Raw genomic sequence first — 22396 nt, forward strand, 5'->3', positions numbered from 1 at the left:
CAGCTGTGGGAGGGATTGCTGATGTTCTGGCTTGGCTTCCCACATCCTCAGATCATGAAAGCTTCCTTACTTGCTGATGATGACGACCTGGATTTGATCCTGGATTATCCTGGGAAGCAACCTGTCAAGATGGACACTTCCCAAGAGATCTGCTCCCCAAGGCTTCCCATTTCAAAATCACAAGGACAGAAAAGACACTCAGGTATGGTGAGAAACCACAGATTGTGTGAAGAAAGGTGATTTTTAACATAAACAGGCAAAATCCTGGGGTCTGCAGCAATTCCTTCCTGCCACTTCTTCCTCCTCTGTTCATTCCCTGCTCCAGCACAACCCCTGCCCTGAACACCTCAGTGCCTAGAGCACCTCCTCACCTCCTCTGATGCTTGCCCCGATCTTTTAACTTCTCTTTTCTTTTTTTTTTTCTGCTTGTGTGGGGTTTTTTCCCATTTTAAGATCTCCCAGAGGCACCAACTTTGCAGCTTGGTTTGGAGGTGGCCTGTGGTGGCTCTGCTGTGGGCACCAGCTGTGCTCTGGCAGCCCCTACCAGATTCCCCCACTGCCCAAACCTTGCCCCTTGCACCCAGTGCACCCACTAAGTGGTGCTTTCCCTAGGGATATTGAGGAATACCTCTGGGAACAAGCAGGAAGGTGTTCCCTGATGGAGGAAACCCCTAAATTCAGATCTCTTAATCAATTCAAAGCCCATGTGACTGGCAGGGACAGCCCTGAGGTGTGTGTGAGTCCTGCTGATCCGTGTGCCACCCCACTTCTGTTCTGCTGTCCTGATTGCAGCATTAAATCAGGGACTCCTTTGGGAGAGGCCCAGTTTGGGATGGGGCTGTGCCTTTCCCCTTCCTGGGAACACCCCATGTGTTCCTGTGGGCAGTGCTGGAGGTTCAGTGGAACTCAGCGCTGCACACAGTCACACTTAGCTCCGTGTTCCCATCACACCATCAGGCATTTGTCACTGGCTATTGTGGCAATTCCTGAAATCCCTTCAAAGCCCAGAAATGCCCTCTGGAATAGGGCTGCCCTTCCACTGAACCGTTCTTCCCCTTCTCCCGTCAGCTGCTGGGCTGCTGCAATCCAAGTTTGCCAGTGTCCTTTCCCAAGCACCGAGTGCTGCCGTGGCAGATGCCAAGGGCCCCAGGACTTTGGACAGTGCCCCCTCTGCTGCGCTGTGGTCGGCGGCGTCGCCGCTGGCCTCGGCCTTCGCCGTGCCCGCGGCCGTGCCCGAGGTGCAGGTGAAGACAGTGGGGGCCCGCAGGCAGCGCGGGCTCGTCCCTCTGGAGAGGTCCATCACCTACGGGAAAGGGAAGCTCCTGATGGACATGGGACTCTTCATGGGCCGCTCCTTCCGTGTGGGCTGGGGCCCCAACTGGACGCTGGTCAATTGTGGAGATCAGCTGAGTGGCTCCAGTGAAGTGGAAGACGCTCAGTTGGAGCCCGTGGAATACGGATTCCTGCCCACTCCCGTGGCTCCCAAATCGTGAGTAGTGCTTCCTTTCAGGATGGGTGTGACAGGCTCGCTCTCCATGACTGGCAGAATCCTGGTTGCAGGTCGCTGTTCCTTCTGACATGCAGGAGTGGTGCAATGGTGTTAGCCATGGAGATCTCCTTCGTGGCCCTTCTCCACAAAAATATCTCTGTCAAATCCTGGAATAGCATAGTAAGAGGGTTTGGTTTTTCTTTTTTATCAAACAAATAGCACTGTCACCCAGCACAAGGTTGAAGAGAAGGTTCAAAGTTGTTGTCTAGAAAGCTTCCAATCTCTTGGTTCTCCCTGAGGACATCTGCCCTACCTGAGGAAGTTCTAGTTCAATTCCCAGACACCTTCATGCTGCCTGCGCATCCAGCAGCACGTGGGCCTTTAGGGTCTCCATACCTGAACCAGACTGGAGTATAGCCCAGTCCCACCATTCAAGTGCTCCAGAAAGCTTTTCTGGATGTTCTCCAGCATAAGTGAAGTGCTGAGGAATGAGCTGGAGTGAAGGTGTGCTTGCTGCCTCTGCAGAGTTCAGTGAGTCACAGTTTAGTCACCAAATCACAGAAGGTTTGGGTTCAGAGACTTAAGATCATCTTGTTCCAATCCACTGCTGTGGCTAGGGACACTTCCACTACACCAGGTTGTTCAGAGTCCCAAAGCCTGGCTCCAAATCCCAGACTCACCGGAATCTTCATGCCTTGGGTCATGTTTTACTGTCGTGTTAATTAGGACAAGCTGCAGAATTACCTGCTCCACTTGCATGGAGAGCATGCAAAACTTCTGCTACTTGCTCTATCTCCTCTTTTCCTCCAGACTCACAGAATCCCCTTTCAAAGTTCACGTGGAAAAGTTGAGCTTGGAACAATGGAAGATGGACAGAGACAAGGAGCTGTATCTCACCCCTCTGGAGATAAAGCTGAAGCACAGCACTGTCCATATGGATGAGCCCTGTCCTCTCCTGGCCCCCAACCCTGGAGTCTCTGCTATCCATGACTATGCTGACTGGGCCAGGAAAGCATCCGAGGATCCCACTGTGGCAGAGAGTGAGTATAGAATGATCCTTCTCACTATAGAATGGTTTAGGCTGGAACAGCCCTGCCAGCCCAGGCAGTGCCAGCTGTGCCCCATGGCCACCTTGTCCCCAGCCCAGAGCACTCAGTGCCACCTCCAGGGGACACCTGCAGGGATGGGCACTGCAGAGCTCCCTGGACAGCCCCTACCAAACACGGTGGGGACAGGGAACCCTCCAGGGTGGGGGCAGCGAACCCTCCAGAGTTATCCTCACATGAGCTGCTCTGAGTTCTGTGCTCCCACTCCTGACACTGGGTGTGTGTCCCCACAGCCGTTGTGAAGCACTGGTGCTTGGCCTGGACGTTATGTGAGGCCATCTGGGGCAAGCTGAAGGAGCTGGAGGCCAGCCTGGAGGAGCCCAGCGAGTACGTGCTGGCGCTGGAGCGGCGCCGGGCGTTCTCGCGGTGGCTCTCCGAGACGGCGGCCGGGCGCATCGAGGAGGAGGTGGCTCTGTCCCGGCATGGCAGCCACATTGAGGCCGTGTTCAGCTGCCTCACGGGCAAGAGGATCGGCGAGGCCTGCAGGCTGGCACAGCAGGCAGGTGAGCACCCCGGGCTGTTGGGCACTGCCCAGGCTCCCCAGGGAATGGGCACGGGCAGTCCCAAGGCTGCCAGAGCTCCAGGAGCCTTTGGCCAGCATTGCCAGGGATGCCCAGGGTGGGATTGCTGGGGGTCTGGGCAGAGCAGGGGAGGCACTGGACAATCCTTGTGGGTCCCTACAGCTCAGGGTATTCTGGGGTTCTGTAAGGTTCCTAAATCACAGCTTTTGTGTAGAGGAGAAAGGACGTGCACAAAGAGGGATTAAACTTTGAGAGCTCGTAGTCACTGGCTGTTGTGCATGTGAAGTATTCCCTTGTCAGTGACCACAAAATCATGGAATGGGCTGGACTGGAAGGGACTTTAAAGCCCATCCAGTCCCACCCCCCACCAGGGGCAGGGACTCCTTCCACTATCCTAGGTTGCTCCAAGCCCTGTCCAGCCTGGTTTTGAAGATTGGGTAGAGGCTGCTGCTGGACTCCTTGGTCCCCTTCACTCTGGCTCTGTCAGCTAACCCCAGTTAGGAAATGCTGCTGGAGTGCATTTGGAACTGGGAGTTTTCAAAGTCACTCCTTTGAACTTTTAATGAATGATCTTTTTAATTGAGCTTCTGTTCAGACATTTTATATTTGGGTTAAAAATGTGTATTTTCAGAGCCTTTATGGCAGGTTTTATCCCTGTCTGTAATACCAGGTGTTTATGGAGTGGTTTTATTTCATAAGAAATACTGGAGTTGTGGCCTCCCCATTCCTGGAAGTGTTCCATGCCCCAGTGGATGGGGCTTGGAGCAGCTGAGCTAGTGGAAGGTGTCCCTGCCATGGGAAGGGGCTGGAGCGGGATGAGTTTCAGGATCCCTCCCACCCCAAGCCTCATGGGGCTCTAAGGTGTGCAGCTGAGGGGTGTCCCTGCAGGTGACCACCGCCTGGCGCTGCTGCTGTCACAGCTGGCTGGCAGCCAGCCCGTGAGGGACCTGCTGACCCTGCAGCTGGTGGACTGGCACCGCCTGCACAGCGACCGCTTCATCCAGGAGGAGCGGCTGCGCCTCTTCGCCCTGCTCGCGGGCAAGCCGGTAAGGACAGCCCCACGGGGACAGCCCACGCCACAGCTGGCACTGACACCCAGGGCGGGCAGGCTTGTAGGAATCTGTGTCTGGGCTGTTGGGGTCCAGCACGGCCAGCTGTGGACAGCCCACACCGTCGTACGTGGACAAGGGAAAAGACCAGAAGCGCTCTTCTCCACATGGGGACAAATGTCCTACCTTTGTTTCCAAGGTAGAAAAGAGGCCAGGCCAGCTGCCTCTAGGGGGTTTTAAGAGCTGGGAAGGGGGCTGGAGGAGAGGGACTACAGCCAGTAGGATACCAGTGAGGAGGGCAAGGGGAGGGGTAAACCAGGGAGCCCACCTCACTGACACTTAGGGGTGGGGGAAAGGGGAAGACCTTTGGTGGTGGTAGGATACAAATCATGTGAACAGTGCAAGTTACCAAAGACCCAGTGCAAACAACTAAATAGCTACTTAGTACTATACAACAGAAGCAGAAAGGGCCTTTGCATGGTGTCCACAGATGTTTTCTTGAGCCGTGCAGTGAGATGTTCAGGGTCCAAGGGCACGCTCATGTGAGGGTCCAGGTCCCTGTGCCTCGGGAGGCAGGGGCTGCACAGTGGCATCGGGGCAGTACAGAGATGGGGGACAGTGGGGGAATGGGGAGGGAGTAGCTCAGGGACATAGGAACAAGGGAAGGAGCCAGTGGGGTCAGACAGCTTTTGAGGGAAGCTTCTTGTGTCTCCTTAACCCAGGGAATGCCCCCAGGGTCTCCACAACTCCCATTCTTTATATTATTAAGAAAGCTTCTCTGAAGGATCAACACAAAATGACAATAACAGTCAAAAGCACCCATAAAACAATTTTCAAAATGCAGACAATTCTGAGTCCCCAGTGTCCAAATAGATTTTCTGGAGCATCTTAGAGCTGGCAGGCAGGGTGCAGGGTTTTCTTAGTACAGTTTATCAGGAAACTGACTCAGGAGAAGGTTCCTTCAGCAGGGACTGGTTCTCTGCCACCTGTGGCAGTGTTGTTGGCTGGGATTAGCTCTGTACAAGGTAGGGGGTGGTGTGCCTGTTGGAAATTCCAAATAGAAATCATTAACTTCTAAGAAAAAGATGGTTACTTTAGGGAAACTTTCTTTCCCTCCCAATCATCCCCTCCTCTGGTGAGATGTGCCACGCAGCCATGGGCACTGCGGGGAGGGGCTCCTCTCCCAGAGCCACCTCCTGCTGCTGCACAGCTGCCCCAGGGGTGGCTGAGCAGGGTGTGTGGCCCCAGGGGTGGCTGAGCAGGGTTGTGGCCCCAGGGGTGGCTGAGCAGGGTGTGTGGCCCCAGGGGTGGCTGAGCAGGGTTTGTGGCTCCAGGGGTGGCTGAGCAGGGTTTGTGGCTCCAGGTGTGGCAGCTCTCTGAGAGGATCAGTGTCAACGTGTGCTCGCTGCTGGACTGGAAGCGCTGCGTGGCCGTGCACCTCTGGTACCTGCTGCCCCCCACGGCCTCCATCTCCAGGGCTCTGGCCATGTACGAGTCAGCCTTTCAGGTGGGTCACTCCTTCCTGCCCTAAAGGAGCCCTTCAGGGGGCTCCTGCCTGTCTGGTGCTGCACAGAGGCTCCAGGAGCAGCCAGGAGTTGCTGAATGTGGGATTGAGTGCAGGATATGGGGGGAATGGCTTCCCACTGCCAGAGGGCAGGGTTAGGTGGGATACTGGGAAGGAATTCCTCCCAGGGAGGGTGGGCAGGCCCTGGCACAGGGTGCCCAGAGCAGCTGTGGCAGCCCCTGGATCCCTAAAAACATCCCAGACCAGGGCGGACAGGGCTTGGAGCAGCCTGGCACAGTGGAAGGCGTCCCTAAGGTAGGGAGTGGAACTGGATGATCTTTAAGGTCCTTCCAACCCAAACCATTCTGTAATTCTATAGAGTCATAAGTTCTGGGGAGAAAACCCATTTCTGGAGTGTTTCCAGGTTTATGTCTAGCTGTTTGACAACTGGACAAAATTAGGAAGAGGGATAGTGGCCAACAGCAGGAAAACCCTTTTGAGGCAAGCAGCCTGTAATCCCACTGGGGTCATTAATCCTCAGCTGCCTTGTCCAGCAGCCCATGGTGCCCCACACCGCATGTGTGCCCCCTCAGCCCCCCCCAGACACAGTCCCACACCCCATGTGTGCCCCTCCAGGCCCTGTCCCACACCCCTGTGGCTCCATGCATTATGCAGAGCCCTGTGTCTTGCTGCAGAGCTCTCAGCTCTGTGTGCAGCAGGACAAAGGGTTCTGCTGAAAAACGTGTTTAATCATTTAACTAAAGCCAGCTCAGCCCTCCATCCTCAAGGCAGCCTAAGCACAGCAGCAAGTCTGGAAACTTGTCACTGGTGTTTGCTTCAGTATTTGGTGTGCAGAGTGTTGAGCACTTCTGAATACCCAGCTGTAGGGAAAGTTCTCAGCTGAGTGTTCTGACAGACTCAGTGTATCCTGTGCTCTCATGGCTGCCCAGACCCTGCTTAGCTACAGAGAGAAGTCTCCCTCTGATGCACCCACTTCATTCCACCAAGGCCTACATGGTTTTCCAGCTATAAAAGCCTTTGGGAATACAGGCTGTGTGTGAGAGCTGGCTGTAGCTCCAGGCAGTGGTTAGTAAGAGCTCAGTGTGAGACGTGAACCTGCCCGAGCATTCTGAGTTCAGGTTTTTCATGTTGGTCCATAGTTCTGGGGAGGTTCCACCTGCAGGTGCAGAAACAGTCTCCTGAGCCTGCTGAGCTGTGGAATTTAGTTTTGTTCAGAATGTGGTCTTCAAACTTACTGTTGAAACTATCTCCCTAGAACACCTCAGAGTGTGAAAAGTATGCCTGCTGTCCTCTGCCTCCTTACCTGGAGGATTCTGGGTTGTCATTGAGGAAGATGACAATGGAGGAAGGCCCCTGAGAGATGTCTGCTTCCATTTGTTAAAGCTCTACAGTGACAGGTAAGGGGGCAAAGAGTTCAGTAAGTATTTAGAAAAGTCATGATCAGTCAGTCACTGCCTGAGTTCACCAACCAGGGGGATGAAATCAGCCTGAAACTCTTGGAGCAGTCCAAAATCAGCCCCACACGTACCCCTGACAGAAGGTGGTGTCACCTGGGGATGGTGGAGTTGGGAACCTTAAGCTTTGGGGCACATTTGTGGGGTTTTAGGTGCTTTCTGTGTCTGAAGAGTGCAGGAAGGCTTCTCTGTAGCTGCCTTTTTTGAAGGCAGTGAGAAATCTGCAGGGGAGTACATACAGAGGAAAAGGGGTGACAGTCTGGGTGCAGACACATGAGAGTTTTAGCAAGTAAATACTGTTAATTTTCTTCTTAAAAAAGAAAACCAAGCCCCCACACCGATGTAAATCACAGACATGGAGATGGGTGAAGGGAGGGGACTGGATGTGATTTTGTGGGCACAATCAGCTCTCCCAGTTACCAGTTCTCCTCTGCAGGTCCTATGAGCTTGACCAGCTGCTGGATCCCAGGAGTGTCACCTCTGACCCGCTGGATTTCCGCCTCAGCTGGCACCTGTGGGAGGTGCTCAGGGCCATGAACTACTGCCACCTGTCCCAGCAGAGCTGGGGGGTGCTCAACACCAGTTATGCTGCCCAGCTGGAGAGCGAGGGGCTGTGGGAATGGGCCGTGTTCGTGATGCTGCACGAGCCTGACACACAGTGAGTGACCCTGGGTGACTGTCCTGGGCTGGACATGCAGTGACAGTGACCCTGGGTGACTGTCCTGGGCTGGACATGCTGTGAGTGTGACCCTGGGTGACTGTCCTGGGCTGGACACGCAGTGACAGTGACCCTGTGTGACCGTCCTGGGCTGGACATGCTGTGACAGTGACCCTGGGTGACTGTCCTGGGCTGGACATGCTGTGAGTGTGACCCTGGGTGACTGTCCTGGGCTGGACATGCTGTGAGTGTGACCCTGGGTGACTGTCCTGGGCTGGACATGCTGTGAGTGACCCTGGGTGACCGTCCTGGGCTGGACATGCTGTGAGTGACCCTGGGTGACCGTCCTGGGCCTGGACACGCAGTGAGTGACCCTGGGTGACCGTCCTGGGCTGGACACGCAGTGAGTGACCCTGGGTGACTGTCCTGGGCCTGGACATGCTGTGACAGTGTGACCCTGTGTGACTGTCCTGGGCTGGACATGCTGTGAGTGTGACCCTGGGTGACTGTCCTGGGCTGGACATGCTGTGAGTGTGACCCTGGGTGACTGTCCTGGGCTGGATATGCTGTGACAGTGACCCTGGGTGACTGTCCTGGGCTGGACACGCAGTGACAGACCCTGTGTGACCGTCCTGGGCCTGGACACGCAGTGACAGACCCTGTGTGACTGTTCCAGGCCTTGAAGTAACTTGGGGTCAGTCCTAAACACCTGTGGTTGTAGTGGCTTCTCCCACATGGAGCTGTGCACCCGGAGGGCTTTGTGCCACTTGGGAAAATCCCAGAATCCCAGACTGGTGTGGGGTGGGAGGGGCCTTGAGGCACATCTCCGGCAGTGTGTGCTCCTGGTGTGGGTGACAGGAGCAGAGCTGGTCAGTGACAGCTGCCTGTGTGTCCCCAGTGTCCGTGAGAAGGCGGTGCGGGAGCTGCTGGGCCGGCACTGCGCCCTGGCCGAGAGCCCCGAGTGCTGGGCCAAGGAGAGCTTCCTGACACAGCGCCTCTGCGTGCCCCCGCGCTGGATCCACGAGGCCAAGGCTGTCCGGGCCAGGATGGAGGGGGACAAGCACAAAGAGGCCCTTTTCCTCTTCAAGGCTGGCCACTGGAACCAGTGCCACAAGCTGGTTGTCAGGCACTTGGCCTCAGGTGGGTCTTGCTGCTCCTCTTGAGACCTGTCCTTTGAGTAGCACACCAAAAGCATGGCAGGAGTGGGATCATCCCCTCTGCTCTGGAGCCAGGCTGGGAGGGCTGGGGGTGCTCACCTCGACAGGAGAAAGCTCCAGGGAGAGGTCAGAGCCCCTGACAGGGCCTGAAGGAGCTCCAGGAGAGCTGCAGAGGGACTGGGGACAAGTGGAAGGGGGTGGGACTGGATGATATTTAAGGTCACTCCCAACCCAAACCGGTGAGTAACTCTGTGATTCCAAGCCATGGGGTGGCCAGTGAAGGCATCAGGCTGAGTTTGGAGCAGCAGAGTCAGCACAGAGGGCCTGGCAATTCCAATCCAGCTCTCCCTGAATACCTGGTGCAGTGCTTTTCCTGGGCAAACAGGGAAGCAGGGTGGTGCTTTCCCTGCTGCACAGCCCCGCCTTCCTGGAGCACAGGGGCCTCTGGGGACAAGGGCAGCAGTGGCCTTCCTGTTCCCTGCTCTGTGGGAGACGGGGTGGGCTCTGTTCCTAACTCCGGTTCTCTCCAGATGCAATTATCAACGAGAACTACAAGTACCTGAAGGGATTCCTGGAGGATCTGGCGCCCCCGGAGCGCAGCGCGCTCATCCAGGACTGGGAGCTGGCAGGGCTGGTCTACCTCGACTACATCCGTGTCAACGAGATGCTGGACAGGATTCAGCAGGTAGGGCAGCTGCCTTCCCGTGCCTTGGCAGCTCAGACAGGAGCTGCACTGAACCAATCTCTTGCTGGCTGTTGAGGGGGAGTTGGTGCTTCTCTTTGGCCAGCCCTTCAAACAGAACATGGGGCATCTCTAAAACCGGGCTTTGCTACCTGCTGTCACAGCAAGGGGTGGGCTGTGTCCTGTGGGAGTGTGACAGTGACTAGTGAAAGGGATGGGACACACCCAGCAGTCTCCGTGTCCATTCCCCACATTCCTGTCCTGGCTTCCCCTTTCCCTGCTCTGGTGTGAGTTCAGGCAGGTTTTGGTGTAATGTCACCTGGTGGGTGTTTGGCCTTGGAGCTGACCCGTGTTTGCTTCCAGCTGGATGTTACCACCTACGAGCTGGAGCGGTTACACACCAAAGTGACATCCCTGTGCAACAGGATAGAGCAGCTGCAGTGCCACACGGCCAAGGACCGCCTGGCTCAGTCAGGTATGGTGACACCCTGTCCAGCAGCTCCCTGGGACAGCCAGTTCCACACCTGGCTGACACCTGGGCAGCAGCTGTATCCCAAACTCACAGAATCATTTAGGCTGGAAAAGACCTTTCAGATTGAGTCCAGCCATTCCCCAGCACTGCCAAGGCCACCACTGATCCATGTCCCCAAGTGTCACATCCACAGAGCTGTGAAATCCCTCCAGGGATGGGGACCCCACCACCTCCCTGGGCAGCTGTGCCAGGGCTGCACAGCCCTGTCTGGGAAGGAATTTTCTCAATATCCAAGCTGAGCCTGCCCTGGCCCAGCCTGAGGCTGTTCCCTCTGCTCCTGTCCCTGTTCCAGGGAGCAGAGCCCAATCCCCCCAGCTGCCCCTTCCTGCCATGGAGTTGAGGAGTGTGAGAAGGTCCCTCCTTGGGTCCTTTTCTGCAGGCTGAGCCACCTCGACCCTTTGAGGGAAGAATTTTTCCCCAGTATCCAACCTAAACCTCCTCTGGCACAGCCTGAGGCTGTTTGCTCTCCCCTGTGGTTGCACTGCCTGTGCTGAGGGAGGGAGCAGGGAGAGAACAGCACATCCCGTGCCTTCACTCCCGAACTGTCCCCATCCCATCAGTCCCAGCTAGGTTTGCTCTGGAGCCCTCCCTGGGCAGAGCACACACAGAGTGTGGTGGTGTTTGCAGGATGAGGGAAGAGATGAGAATCTTGACTCCCTGTTTCAGAAGGCTGATATATTATTTTCTGATATATATTACATCAAAAGAAAATTATATATTGAAACTATACTAAAAGAATAGAAGGAAGAATTTCACCAGAAGGCTAGCAAAGGAAAGGATGGAATGATAATAAAATCTTGTGAGTGACCAGAGAGCCTGAGACAGCTGGACTGTGATTGGCCATTAATTAAAAATAACCTCATGAGACCAATCACAGATGCACCTGTTGCATTCCATAGCAGCAGATCGTTATTGTTTACATTTCGTTTCTGAGGCCTCTCAGCTTCTCAGGAGAAAAGATCCTAGCGAAAGGGTTTTTCATACACGTCCGTGACAGCAGAGCTCTGTCCCCGCTCTTGCAGACATGGCGAAGCGTGTGGCCAACGTGCTGCGGGCGGTGCTGAGCCTGCAGCAGGGCCCCGAGGCGGGCCCCGAGCCCGCGGAGCCGCGCGTTCCCCTGCGCCTGCTGGCCCCGCACATCGGCCGCCTGCCCATGCCCGAGGACTACGCGCTGGAGGAGCTGCGCGGCCTCACCCAGGCTTACCTGCGCGAGCTGGCCCTGGCCGCGCACTGAGCCCGCCCGGACAGCGCCGCGCAGGACTCGCCCCGGGACCCGCCCCGGGACCGGCGGCCCGGGCAGAGCTGCCCGCTGGGGAACGGCCCCGTGCGCACCGCGGGCCCTGCCCCGGCGCCCGGCACCGCCCCGGCGTGCGCGCCGAAGGTCTTCATGCATGAGGAGTATCGAAAGGTTTTTATCAAAAAATATAAATAAATGCTCTAGATTATTTTCCTGTCTTTTTGAAAACCACAAATAAAATGTTTATAGTACTCCCATGGGTTCTTTTGGTTTTTAAGGGGTTTGGGCTTGGAGGTGTGTCCTTTGCTGTGTCACCCCGCCGGGGTGGGGTGGAGGGTAAGGACAGCCCAGAAATGTCTGATACAATCCCACCTTGCCTTCGGTGGTGATCAGGGTAGGCTCCTTCAGAATCTCGGGAGGAAACATCCCCGGGACAGAGTGTGGGGAACCCAGATAAACCAGGTTGTGGCCTTTTGCTACTGAAAGGGGCTCCTGTAAAAGCTGCAGAGGGACTGGGGACAAGGCCTGGAGGGACAGGAGCCAGAGAATGGCTCCCAGTGCCAGAGGGCAGGGCTGGGTGGGATCTTGGCAATGAGGAATTGTTCCCTGGCAGGGTGGGCAGGCCCTGGCCCAGGGTGCCCAGAGCAGCTGGGGCTGCCCCTGGATCCCTGGCAGTGCCCAAGGCCAGGCTGGACACTGGGGCTGGAGCAGCCTGGCACAGTGGAAGGCATCCCTGTCCCTGGCCGGTGGCACGTTCAGGTGACACTGGCTCTGTGCAGGGGCCGGGTCACTGCGGCTTCGCCTCCTTCCATTACTGTAATTGGGCCTGAGCGGCCCGGCCCGGGCGGCACGGGCTGGCATGAATAATTCACCGCCTGGAAACAAAACCTCCGTCCTCAAAACCGCTCGGCATCTGCCGCCGGGGCTCGGCGTGGGAAAGGTGCCAGAGGCGCCGGGGGAGAGGAGCCGGCGGATTCCCCGGGGCTGGAGCTGGGGATGCTCTGGCACCTCCGGGCCCGGCGCCGCTGCCCCTCGCTGCTTCGCCTCCTGGCTCGTGCCCCTCAGCCTCCCGGGTTTTCCTCCCACCGAACGGGAAGGATCTGCCCCTTCCCTTCCCTTGCTCTTTCCCAAGCCCGGAGAACGGGATGTCCCTTGCTGTGCAGGGCCGTCACTCCGCTCCGGGGCTGCACCAGCCGCCCTCGGCTCCGCGGTGTCCCGGTGTCGCGGGCGCGGTGTCCCCGGGCTGGGGCCGGTGCCGGGCAGGGACAGACACCGCGTTGCTGCCACCGGCGCCCCCCAAACCCATCCCGGAAGGGGCTCGGCTGCACCCGGAGCCCATCCCGGCCCCTGCCCGCTCCCAGCCGGGGCCCGCGGGGCTCACCCACCGTAAGCCCTCGCCGTGAGTGCCTGGGGGCCGTGTCCCCCCGCCCTGTCCCCGCCCTGACGTCACCCGGCCCCCCCGTGTCCCCGCACCTTCGGCAGGATGGAGCCCGGAGCTCGCCTCTGCCTCGCCCTCTGCCTCGCCGGCGTCCTCCCGGCCCCGGGTGAGCAGGGGGGCTCGAGGGGCTCGGACCCCCCTCCGCCGGTCCCTGGGGCAGCATCGCCCCGCACGCAGGGAATCCCGGGGCTGGGGGCTCGGGCTGGCTGGTGAGGGGGGACGGGGGTCCCGTCGGGCTTCCTGTACCTCCCAGCTGCCGGAGGGTCCCGCGGCCGGGTCCTGGGGGTCCCTCGGGAGGGGTCCGGCTGCACCCCGGTCCCTCCAAGCCCCGCTCCCCGTGTCCCCAGGCTGCCGGGCGGCGCCGGGAAGGTTCGCCTACAAACTGCTCCACGACCTCTTCGCCAACTACTCCAGCGCCCTGCGCCCCGTGGAGGACACGGACCGGGCGCTCAACGTCACCCTCAAGGTCACCTTGGCCCAGATCATCGACATGGTGAGCACCGGGCACGGCACCGGCCCCGCGCCCTGCTCCCCGCGCCCGGTCCTGCTCGACCCCGCGCTGACCCTCAGCCCTTGAAACCAGCCCGGATCCGTCCCCAAAGCAGCCCGGGTGGTTTCGAGTCAGCTCAGAGCACATTGCAGACAACCCGGTCCCCCCCCAAAACCAGCAGGAGCCCCTCGAAACCAGCTCAGCTCCGCGGGGCACCCGGAGATGCCGCTGGGCTGGGTGGGGGCCGAGGGGAGCGGGGCGGCCGCGGGGTCCATTCGCCCAAGCCCACCCTCTTCCCTCGGCAGGACGAGAGGAACCAGGTGCTCACCTCCTACCTGTGGGTCCGCCAGACCTGGCTGGACGCCCACCTCACCTGGGACAAGGACGAGTACGGCGGCATCGACAGCATCCGCATTCCCAGCAGCTACGTCTGGCGGCCGGACATCATCCTCTACAATAAGTGCGTTGTGCTTGGTACCCGGGGGGGCCCGGCTGGGGCTGGGGGGCTGCGGGGATGCTGCCAGCCTCGGGAGGGGAGCAGGAGGGTCCCGGAGGGGCACATGTCTGGGCTGCTGCCAGCCTCGGGAGGGGAGCAGGAGGGTCCCGGAGGGGGACATGCAGGGAGATGGGGGGCGGGGGGGTGCTGGCAGCAGCCAGCTGTGCCTGGGACTGAGCCCAGCAGCGAGGGAACAGCCAGGGGCTGCAAGGGGCACAGGGAGGGGATGCGGCCCCACGGGCACCGCTCCCTGCCCAGCGCCGACGAGCACTTCGGCGGCTCCATGGAGACTAACGTGGTGCTGCGCTCCGACGGGCACATCACGTGGGACTCGCCCGCAATCACCAAGAGCTCCTGCAAGGTGGACGTGTCCTACTTCCCCTTCGACGGGCAGCAGTGCCGCCTCACCTTCGGCTCCTGGACCTACAACGGGAACCAGATCGACCTCCGCAACCAGCTGGACACCGGCGACCTGACGGACTTCGTGGAGAACGTGGAGTGGGAGGTGCTGGGCATGCCGGCCACCAGGAACGTCATCACCTACGGCTGCTGCTCCGAGCCCTACCCCGACGTCACCTACACCCTGCTCCTGCGCCGCCGCGCCTCCTTCTACATCTTCAACCTGCTCCTGCCCTGCATCATGGTCTCCTTCCTGGCGCCCCTGGGCTTCTACCTGCCGGCCGACTCGGGGGAGAAGGTGTCGCTGGGGGTGACGGTGCTGCTGGCCCTCACCGTGTTCCAGCTGCTGGTGGCCGAGAGCATGCCCCCCTCGGAGAGCGTCCCGCTCATCGGTGAGCCCAGGGCGCCCGGCTCTGTGCCAGGGCTGGGCTCGGGGCGCGGCCCGGGGGGCGGCGGGACCCCCCCGTGCCCCCTGCCAGCGCCCGCTGCCCCCGCAGGGAAGTACTACATCGCCACCATGACCATGATCACGGCCTCCACGGCGCTCACCATCTTCATCATGAACGTGCACCACTGCGGGCCGGGGGCTCGGCCCGTGCCCCCCTGGGCGCGCCGGCTCATCCTGCACCACATGGCCCGGCTCTGCTGCGTCTACGAGGTGGGCGAGAGCTGCAAGGGCCCCCAGCGGGCGCCGGGCGGGCGGGCAGCCGCGGGGGATGTCAGGGCAGCGGGGGAGAGCCCCGGCGAGGGGCAGGTGGGCAGGGAGGTGAGGGGCTGCCCCTGGGACCACTGCCTGTGCCACCACGACGCCCTGCTGAGGAACGTCGGGTACATCGCCGGCTGCTTCCGGCGCCACCGCGCCAACCAGCGCCGCACCGGCGAGTGGAAGAAGGTGGCCAAGGTGATGGACCGCTTCTTCATGTGGGTCTTCTTCCTCATGGTCTTCCTCATGAGCGTGCTGGTCCTGGGCAACGCTGCCTGATGGCTTTGCGGGCCCGGCACTGCGAGCCCCCCGGGACGGCGGGGGCTGCGGGTGCCTCGTGAGGGTGACACAAATGTCCCTGGTGCCCCCCAGAGCTGCAGGGTGGGAGCTGCACCATCCCTGGGGAAGAGGTGCCCGAGGGTGGGACCCCCTGCTGCAGGGCTGGGGGGGTCCCAGCCCCTGTCCCACTGTACCAGAGTGGGCACCCACATCCCCCCGTGGCATCCTGCACCTGAGAAATTCCAAAGTGGAAATAAACCGTGGAATGTGTGTCCTGCCCCTGCTGCCTGGGAGGGGGGTGCTGCTCGGGGAGGGTGGCCCTGGGAGGGATGGGGGGGTCAGGCCCTGAGCCCTGGCTGAGGGATGGGGCTCCCCATGAGAGGGGTGGGGGCTTCCCTCGGGAAGGGGTGCAGGGCCCAGCGGGAGCTCTGGAGCTGCTGCCCACCCTGGCCAGAGCAGGCTGGTCCTGGGGTCCATCTGTGCCCACCCAGCCCAGCCTGTGGCAGCCACTGTCCCATGGCAGCCTGGCCCCTCGGGAACCCTGCCCTGCCCCGGGAAGGTTTGGGAAGGTTTGGGAAGGTTTGGGAAGGTTTGGGAAGGTTTGGGAAGGTTTGGGAAGGTTTGGGAAGGTTTGGGAAGGTTTGGGAAGGGAAGGGAAGGGAAGGTTTGGGAAGGTTTGGGAAGGTTTGGGAAGGTTTGGGACAGGTTTGGGAAGGGAAGGTTTGGGAAGGTGAAGGTTTGGGAAGGGGAAGGTTTGGGAAGGGAATTGGGAAGGGAATGGGAAGGGACAGGATTTGGGAAGGGAATGGGAAGGAATTTGGGAAGGGAAGGTTTGGGAAGGGAAGGTGAGGGAAGGACAGTTGGAAGGTTTGGGCCGGTAGGGAAGGGACGGTGGGAAGGTTTGGGACGGGAAGGTGAGGGAAGAGTTGGGACGGATGGGAAGGGAAGGGAAGGGAAGGGAAGGGAGGGAAGGGAAGGGAAGGGACGGGGCGGGCAGGGCAGGGAAGGGAGGGAGGGAAGGGAAGGGAAGGGAAGGGACGGGAAGGGAGGGAAGGGAAGGGAAGGGAAGGCGAACGGGAAGGGAAGGGAAGGGAAGGGAAGGGAAGGGAAGGGAAGGGAAGGGAAGGGAAGGGAAGGGAAGGGAAGGGAAGGGAAGGGAAGGGAAGGGAAGGGAAGGGAAGGGAAGGGAAGGGAAGGGAAGATGATAAACTCTCCAGGACTGGTGGGTGTTGTGATGGGGGAGGCTCTCCTGGGCACAGCAAGCACCAAAGGAGGAGTTTTGGATTCTCAGAGAAGCAAGGACGGAGGCAGCAGAAATGGAGAGCGACGGCCTTTGGAAGAAGGGGCAGCAAAGCAGGAGGTGACAAGGATGTCCTGAAGTCCAGCAGGGGGAAAACGGGATGCCCCAGCAGCTCTGGATGAACCTTGGGAACACCTCCTGGAGCTCCTGGAACTGCGTGGGGAGCTGCCATGGGGGCTGCAGCTGCCCAGCACCATCTGTGAGCTCCTGGGTGGCCCCATGGCTCCACTTCAATAGCCTGGCACGTGGGCATGTCCCCTTTGTCAAGTGGCACTCAGATGTCACACAGGGGTCTCTGCCTGTCCTGTGATGTCACACAGGGGGCTCTTGCTGCCCCATACTGTCACAAAGGGGCCTCTGTCCACCTGCTGGGGTATAAAAGGGACCATGGGATGCTGTGACACTGCAGACTGGCATCACCAGGGCCTCTGCCACCCCAGCCGGGTTGGGGGCCCTTCACTGGGGCCCCGCAGGTCACTGGGAACCTCTTCAGCAGCCTGTGCCAGTGACAAGGGACAGTGCCATGGGGTTCCTCAACATCTTCACCATGGGTGAGCTGGTGGCAATCACAATGGTAGTGCTGCAGCTCATCCTGGTTTTTGTCATGCTACGGGACAAGCGTCTGTGGGTAGGTGGCCTCTGATCTGCTGTGTGGGCTGGGCTGGGCCCTGTGGGTTTGGGGTGTGTTGGTGTGCCATGCGTGGCAGGACAGTGTGGAGCGTTCTGGGGAGCTGCTCTTGTCTCACCCACCCGTGGTTCTTGCAGAGGATCCGTCAGTGCTCAGAGCAGCCAAGCGCAGCCAGAGGCCGGCTGGAGGGGCAGAGCAACGTGGGCAGGGCACGGAGATCAGCACAGATGGGGCTGCCCCATGGCAGCTCCCCACGCGGTTCCATGAGCTCCAGGAGGCGTTTCCCAAGGTTCATCCGGAGCTGCCAGGACTCGCAGGCGCTCTTCGAGGAGCACCGCAAGGAGCTGGAGGCACAGTGGCCGAGGATGCAGGCGGGCTGCAGGGCGGCCCAGCCCGAGGTGCCCGAGGAGCCGGGGCTGCTGGGGGGCAAGGAGTCGCCGCAGGGCCCCGAAGAGGAGCAGCCCGAAGCAGGCACGGACGGCGCGGCCGGACAGGAGCGAGCCGGGGCCGCGGGGCGAGGCAGCGGCAGCGCCCCGGAGCCGGAGCGCGGCAGCGGCTGCACGGCCCTGGCCTGGTTCATCCCCAGCGACGTGCAGATCGCCGAGGCCGAGGACTCGGAGGGCAGCAGCAGCAGCAACAGCTCGCTGGGGCTGTCCTTCGGCATCCTGAGCGCGGACCCGTGGTGGGGCCCGGCGCTGCCGCCCCCGCCGCAGCCGCTGCCCGCGGGCCGGGGCCGGGAGCCGGGCTGGGCCCTGGGCAAGCTCCGTGCCCGGCTCGGGGAGTGCCTGGCAGCCTGGTGCAGCCGCCGCCTCCCTGCCTGCTGCTGCCGCCGCCGCTGAGCCCCCGCTGCCCCCGCGCTGCGGAGCCGCAGGAACGGGACGCGTCCGTGCCGGTGCCCCTGCCGTGCCCGTGACCATGCCCGTGTCTGTATCCGTGCCCATACCTGTGCCTGCGTCCATGTCTGTGCCAGTCTCTGTGCCCATGTCCATGTCCATGCCCGTGCCCCATGTCTGTGTCTGTGCCAGTGCCTGTGCCTGTCTCCGTGCTCATGCCTGTCTCTGTGCCCATGCCTGTGCCCATGCCTGTGCCCATGTCTGTACCCATGCCCGTGCCTGTCTCCGTGCCCATGTCTGTGTCCGTGTCCGTGGCTGTGCCCATCTCCATGCCCGTGTCCATGCGGAGCAGCCGTGGCTGGCCTGGCACTGTCACCTCCCCAGCCCTGCCCGGCCCGGCGGGCACTCGGCCTGGAGGGGAGCATCTTGCTCAGGCAGGAGCTGACTTCCCCAAACCCACACTCTCCAGGCCTGATTCCTGGGTACCTCGGACTTTTCCTCACTCTTTGTCTCAATGTTTCCTCTCAGCAGTGAAAAAAAGCCAAACAAAAAAATACCCCAAGCAAATCAAACTGAAGCGAAGGTGTTATTTGGAAAAGTCAGTTTTACTGCATACCACAGCAGTAGCCACTTTAAGTTCTAGCCAGGCTTTGGCCCTTCTCATCTTCCTCCTGCAGGACTTCAGGACATCCTTGTCACCTCCTGCTTTGCTGCCCCTTCTCCCAAAGGTCATCTCCATCCCTGCTGCCTCCGTCCTTGCTTCCCTGAGAATCCAAAACTCCTCCTTTGGTGCTCACTGTGCCTAGGAGGGCCTCCCCCATCACATCACTTCTTCTTTTCTCTATTCTTGTTTGTATTTTGCCTTTCAATTTTTATTTTTTTTTAATTTGTTTCTATTATCTCTGAGTTTCTTTCTCACAGCCCTGTGCCCAAGGCAGTGAGGGCTCTCCCCTGGGCCCCTGGGTGTCACAAACGGATTTCTGACTGCCCCATGCTGTCACAAAGAGGGCTGTGGCTGCCCCATGATGTCACAGAGGGGACTCTGGCAGACTGCCAGGCTATAAAAGGGGCCCCACAGGAGCGGACAGTGCTGGGCACCACAGTCTGGCAGTGTCCTGGCAGACAACAGCCTCAGCCTCTGCCACCCCAGCCGGGTTGGACTCCCCTCACTGGGATCCTGCAGGTCTCTGGGGAGCCTCCTCACCAGCCTGTGCTGGTGACCTGGAGCTCCAGGGATGGTGCCATGGGGTGCCCCAAGACTTTCAGCCAAGGCTCACCCAAACCTCCCAGGCGCTCTTGGAGGAGCAGCACAAGGAGCTGGAGGCACAGGTGCCCCAGTGGCCGAGGATGCAGAGGGGCTGCAGGATGGCCCAGCCTGAGGTGCCCATGGAGCCGGGGCTGCTGGGGGGCAAGGAGTCGCCGCAGGGCCCTGGAGAGGAGCAGCCTAAAGCAGGCATGGACACTGCGGCCCAAAAGGACAGAGCCAAGGCCAGGAGACGAAGCAATGGCATATTCCTGGAGCTGGGACAAGGCAGCAGCTCCGCAGCCATGGACTGGTTTGGCCCCCCTGGAGAAGTGCCGAGCTTGGGCCCCATGGCACCAAGGAACAGCATCAGCTCGCTGGGGCCGGGCAGGACGGTCAGCGCTGCGCAGGGCAGGGCGTCCCTGTCCGTGCCCAGGCCCCGGCAGCAGGAGCCCGAGGAGAGGGACACCAGGGCAGGATGTGGCCTCCTGGAGCTCTGCTCCTCCCTGTGGGGGCTGGTGGTGGGCTGGTGGACACGACACGTCCAGCGCCGCCGCAGCCGCCACGTGCGCTTCGCCAGCCCCCTGGTGACAGTGAGGTACATCGACTAGGGGGGCTGTGACACTGCCCTCCAAGAGCCTTGGACTTCATTTCTAATTAATAAATTAGCAAAAACCATGGGTTTCTTACTTCTACCATGTCGATTCTGCCCTCCATCCCTACAGGGATGCAGGGAGGTGGCAGGGGAACTGGAATGAGATGACTTTTAAGATGAGATGATTTTTAAGGTCCCTCCCAACCAAACTACTCCATGGCTACACAGTGGTGCCACACTGCTTGTTCTGGAAGTTCCACGCCATGCCTTTCCTGTTGGGGGGGAGCTGGTCACACCTGGCACTCCCCAGGGCAATTGTGCCATTGTTTATGGCTGCAGCTCTCGGTGTGCAGAGTCCTGTGCTAAGAGCTGGACTCAAACCCAGGCTGGATTCCTGCATGGCACAGTCCAGGAGCTCAGGGCTGTGCCACACTCCAGCCCAGTGTCCCTGCTGTCTGTGGCTCTCTGGGTGTCACTGCAGCTGGGCAGGGACAGATTCCCAACAAAGCCCAGCTCTTCCCACCTCCCACTGAATGCAAGGCTGAAAGGTGGTGAAGGAACCCAGACTGGTGCTGTTCTGTGCTGTGCTGGCAGGAGAACCTGGGGCTCTGTGCGGGCCAGGCCAGCAGGGCAGCTCCTCAGTGCCCTTGACAGCTCGAAACTCTCACGTGCCAGCTGGAGCTGCTGATCTCCTGGACAGGAGAGCACCTGGGGCCAGACTGGTCACAGAATCACAGAACCCTTTCACTTGAAAAGGACCTTCTAAAGCCCACCCAGTGCCACCCGTGCCATGGCAGGGACACCTCCCACTGTGTCAGGCTGCTCCAGCCACAGTGTCCAGCCTGGCCTTGGGCACTGCCAGGGATCCAGGGGCAGCCCCAGCTGCTCTGGGCACCCTGGGCCAGGGCCTGCCCACCCTGCCAGGAACAATTCCTCATTCCCAAGTTCCCATCCAGCCCTGCCCTCTGGCACTGAGAAGCCATTCCCCCTTGCCCCATCTCTCCATCCCTTACTCTCCATCTCTCTTGCAGGCCTCTTCAAAATACCACCTGAGGCAGGTCCATGAAGCTGAGCCAGTTGAGGTAGATGCTGAATTTCCCATTCCATCAACTTTTCCTCTTTATTCCTTTCCTAACGCACTGACCACCCCCTCAGGCAGCCTCTGAGGCAAGTCTACAACAATAAATACAGCTGATAACCAACCCCTTCCTCCAATCAACAACCTGTTGGCCTTTGGGGACGCTGACTGCCAGCTCTTCTCGTCAGTCCAAAGGCCCTGGAAGGGCAGGAGCAGCTCAGGGGCTGCAGGGGCATATCTGTGTCCCTGCCAGGCAGTGCAGGGCTGTGGGGTGGCAGGGCAAGGACAGACAGAAGGACAGAGCTGCCATGTCCACCCACAGCTGGGTTTTCTTTGGGTGCCTGAGGGCACTGGGACCTGCCCAGGTTGAAAACACAGTGGACACAGCAAGGATCTGGGGAGAGCAGCCAGGAATTGGCATCAGCAGAGGGCTCCCAGTGCCATGGCAGGATCTATCCCCATCCAGAGCCATGGCAGGATCTATCCCCATCCAGTGCCATGGCAGGATCTATCCCCATCCAGTGCCATGGCAGGATCTATCCCCATCCCAGAGCCATGGCAGGATCTATCCCCATCCAGAGCCATGGCAGGATCTATCCCCATCCAGAGCCATGGCAGGATCTATCCCCATCCAGTGCCATGGCAGGATCTATCCCCATCCAGAGCCATGGCAGGATCTATCCCCATCCCAGTGCCACGGCAGGATCTATCCCTATCCAGTGCCATGGCAGGATCTATCCCTATCCAGTGCCATGGCAGGATCTATCCCCATCCCAGTGCCATGGCAGGATCTATCCCTATCCAGAGCCATGGCAGGATCTATCCCTATCCAGTGCCATGGCAGGATCTATCCCCATCCAGAGCCATGGCAGGATCTATCCCCATCCAGTGCCATGGCAGGATCTATCCCCATCCCAGAGCCATGGCAGGATCTATCCCCATCCAGTGCCATGGCAGGATCTATCCCCATCCCAGTGCCATGGCAGGATCTATCCCCATCCAGAGCCATGGCAGGATCTATCCCTATCCAGTGCCATGGCAGGATCTATCCCCATCCCAGAGCCATGACAGGATTTATCTTCTGTCAAACAGAGCAGATGCCCCACCAGCGCCGGGGGGGCAGCGGTCACCGGCTGTGCTTTGCCAAAACCTCCTCCCGCAGAGCCCCGCACGGGGACAACACACAGGAAACGGCAACGGGAGACTCAGGAACCCGCTGCCGGTCCCGGTTCTGTCCCAGCACTTGAACCCCGCTGCCGGTCCCGGTTCTGTCCCAGCACTCGAACCCCGCTGCCGGTCCCAGTTCTGTCCCAGCACTCGAACCCCGCTGCCGGTGCCGGTTCTGTCCCAGCACTCGAACCCCGCTGCCGGTCCCGGTTCTGTCCCAGCACTCGAACCCCGCTGCCGGTCCCGGTTCTGTCCCAGCACTCGAACCCCGCTGCCGGTCCCGGTTCTGTCCCAGCACTCGAACCCCGCTGCCGTCCCGTTCTGTCCCAGCACACGA

General features: G+C 60.1%; 2 protein-coding genes across 2 annotated transcripts in view; both read left to right on the top strand.

The window, feature by feature from the left end:
• The window catches only part of NUP98 (nucleoporin 98 and 96 precursor), a 36657-nt gene extending 24994 nt beyond the window's left edge, over positions 1-11663 (top strand). Inside the window, 13 exon segments of the mRNA XM_050970651.1 lie at positions 52-202; positions 1069-1489; positions 2300-2529; positions 2829-3098; positions 4005-4162; positions 5529-5672; positions 6946-7006; positions 7009-7087; positions 7581-7802; positions 8701-8942; positions 9490-9644; positions 10005-10116; positions 11196-11663. Of these exon segments, the coding sequence (XP_050826608.1) occupies positions 52-202; positions 1069-1489; positions 2300-2529; positions 2829-3098; positions 4005-4162; positions 5529-5672; positions 6946-7006; positions 7009-7087; positions 7581-7802; positions 8701-8942; positions 9490-9644; positions 10005-10116; positions 11196-11407 (2457 nt within the window). The 3' untranslated portion in view covers positions 11408-11663.
• Positions 11664-12893: 1230 nt separating this feature from the next.
• CHRNA10 (cholinergic receptor nicotinic alpha 10 subunit) lies at positions 12894-15380 on the top strand. The gene is made up of 5 exons (XM_050973511.1): positions 12894-12954; positions 13196-13341; positions 13644-13798; positions 14093-14625; positions 14731-15380. The coding sequence occupies exons 1-5, from the start codon at positions 12894-12896 to the stop codon at positions 15213-15215; spliced, it is 1380 nt and encodes a 459-aa protein (XP_050829468.1). The 3' UTR covers positions 15216-15380.
• The last annotated feature ends 7016 nt before the right edge of the window (positions 15381-22396 follow it).

Source organism: Serinus canaria, chromosome 1 (genome assembly GCF_022539315.1).
Source record: "Serinus canaria isolate serCan28SL12 chromosome 1, serCan2020, whole genome shotgun sequence".
NCBI lineage: Eukaryota > Metazoa > Chordata > Aves > Passeriformes > Fringillidae > Serinus > Serinus canaria.